This window comes from Propithecus coquereli, unplaced genomic scaffold (genome assembly GCF_000956105.1).
Source record: "Propithecus coquereli isolate 6110/MARCELLA unplaced genomic scaffold, Pcoq_1.0 Scaffold749, whole genome shotgun sequence".
Classification (NCBI taxonomy): domain Eukaryota; kingdom Metazoa; phylum Chordata; class Mammalia; order Primates; family Indriidae; genus Propithecus; species Propithecus coquereli.
In genome coordinates, this window is record NW_012153607.1 from 126020 (window position 1) to 127727 (window position 1708).

At 39.1% G+C, this 1708-nt stretch overlaps 1 protein-coding gene across 1 annotated transcript; it reads left to right on the forward strand.

Annotated features, from left to right (window-relative positions):
- Positions 1-6: 6 nt before the first annotated feature.
- LOC105824564 (olfactory receptor 5M8-like) lies at positions 7-765 on the forward strand (the record flags this gene model as incomplete). Its single annotated transcript, XM_012662062.1, has 1 exon — positions 7-765. A coding segment is annotated over one exon (759 nt), but the record flags the coding sequence as incomplete, so codon positions are not given.
- Positions 766-1708: the final 943 nt, after the last annotated feature.

Genomic DNA, 1708 nt, shown 5'->3' on the forward strand with positions numbered 1-1708 from the left:
TACTTTTTCCTGAGCCACTTATCCTTTGCGGATTTGTGCTTCTCTTCCAATGTGACCCCAAAGATGCTGGAGATTTTCCTTTCAGAGAAGAAAACCATTTCCTATCCTGCTTGTCTGGTGCAGTGCTACCTTTTCATTGCCTTGGTCCATGTCGAGATCTATATTCTGGCTGTGATGGCCTTTGATCGGTACATGGCCATCTGCAACCCTCTGCTTTATGGCAGCAAAATGTCCAAGAGTGTGTGCACATCCCTCATCATGGTGCCTTATGTGTATGGAGCGCTCACTGGCCTGATGGAGACCATGTGGACCTACAACCTAGCCTTCTGTGGCCCCAACAAAATTAACCACTTCTACTGTGCTGACCCACCACTGATTAAGCTGGCTTGTTCTGACACCTACAACAAAGAGTTGTCAATGTTTGTTGTGGCTGGTTTCAACTTCACCTATTCTCTCCTTATTATCCTCATTTCCTATATATACATATTTCCTGCCACCCTAAGGATCCACTCTACAGAGGGTAGGCGCAAAGCTTTCTCTACCTGTGGCTCCCATCTGACAGCTGTTACCATATTCTTTGTAGCTCTTTTTTTCATGTATCTCAGACCCCCATCAGAGGAGTCTGTGGAGCAGGGAAAAATGATGGCTGTGTTTTATACCACTGTGATCCCCATGTTGAATCCCATGATCTACAGTCTGAGGAACAAGGATGTGAAAGAGGCTTTATCCAAAGAACTTTTCAAAAGGAAATTGTTTGCTAAATAAACCTCATTACTGATTTTAGTTAAGTGTTTTTATTTTGTATAGCTTATGATTTTTTGTTAGAGGTTAATCCAAAATGAATTATCCAAATCTGTGTCCTTTTCTTGAAGGGATGGGGAAATTTCCATAAAGAAGTTTGAATAAAAGGAATCTGATTATCTACATCAATTTATAGGAATTTTGAATTCTCCAAGAGAGTTTTGCCCACCCAAACCCAAATGTAGGGACCTCTATAATGAGAAGTTAATGTAAGTGAAAAATTTTATTAATACGTTGAGGAATTAAACCAATAAAACCAGAAGTGGAATTTATTTTTGGAAGGAGCTAGTCATAGAGTTTTAGACTGCCTCTTAATAGAGATTCTTTACTTTAACATACAATAAACTTTTGAAAAAAATCATTTCAGCTAATCCCTAATAAATTTTTCCTCCCTTACCAGATGAAACCAGCATTCCATTTTAACACATCCAACCTAAAATGCCAGCCTCATCCCTTCCACATTCACTTGTCAGCTCAGCTCTAGCCCTTTCCTGTGTTGACGCCGTCTCTAGCCTAAAACACATCAATGACTGGTCCAGTATCTCGCCATCATACATACATGGCTTATTTCTTGGCTCTGTAGAGGGAAAAAAAATGACCAATAGGTTTCTAAACAGAATAATAGAAGTCTGTGTAAGGACATATAAGGTTAATTAATAACATGTTCAATGGATGTCTAAAACTATTATATCAACATATAAGGTGTAAATACAGTTTTAACAATAATACCACCTCATATTTGCAGAGGACCACTGTCTTCTAATGTTGCAGGTGTGTGTTTTGAGGATGTAGAAGCCAATAGCTCCCCGCAAGGTAACTTAGAGCTTCAGAGATAATCATCTACGTGGAAGATGAGAGACCAATGATGAAAAATGCTCACAAGATAGGAAATTAGAACAGAGATACC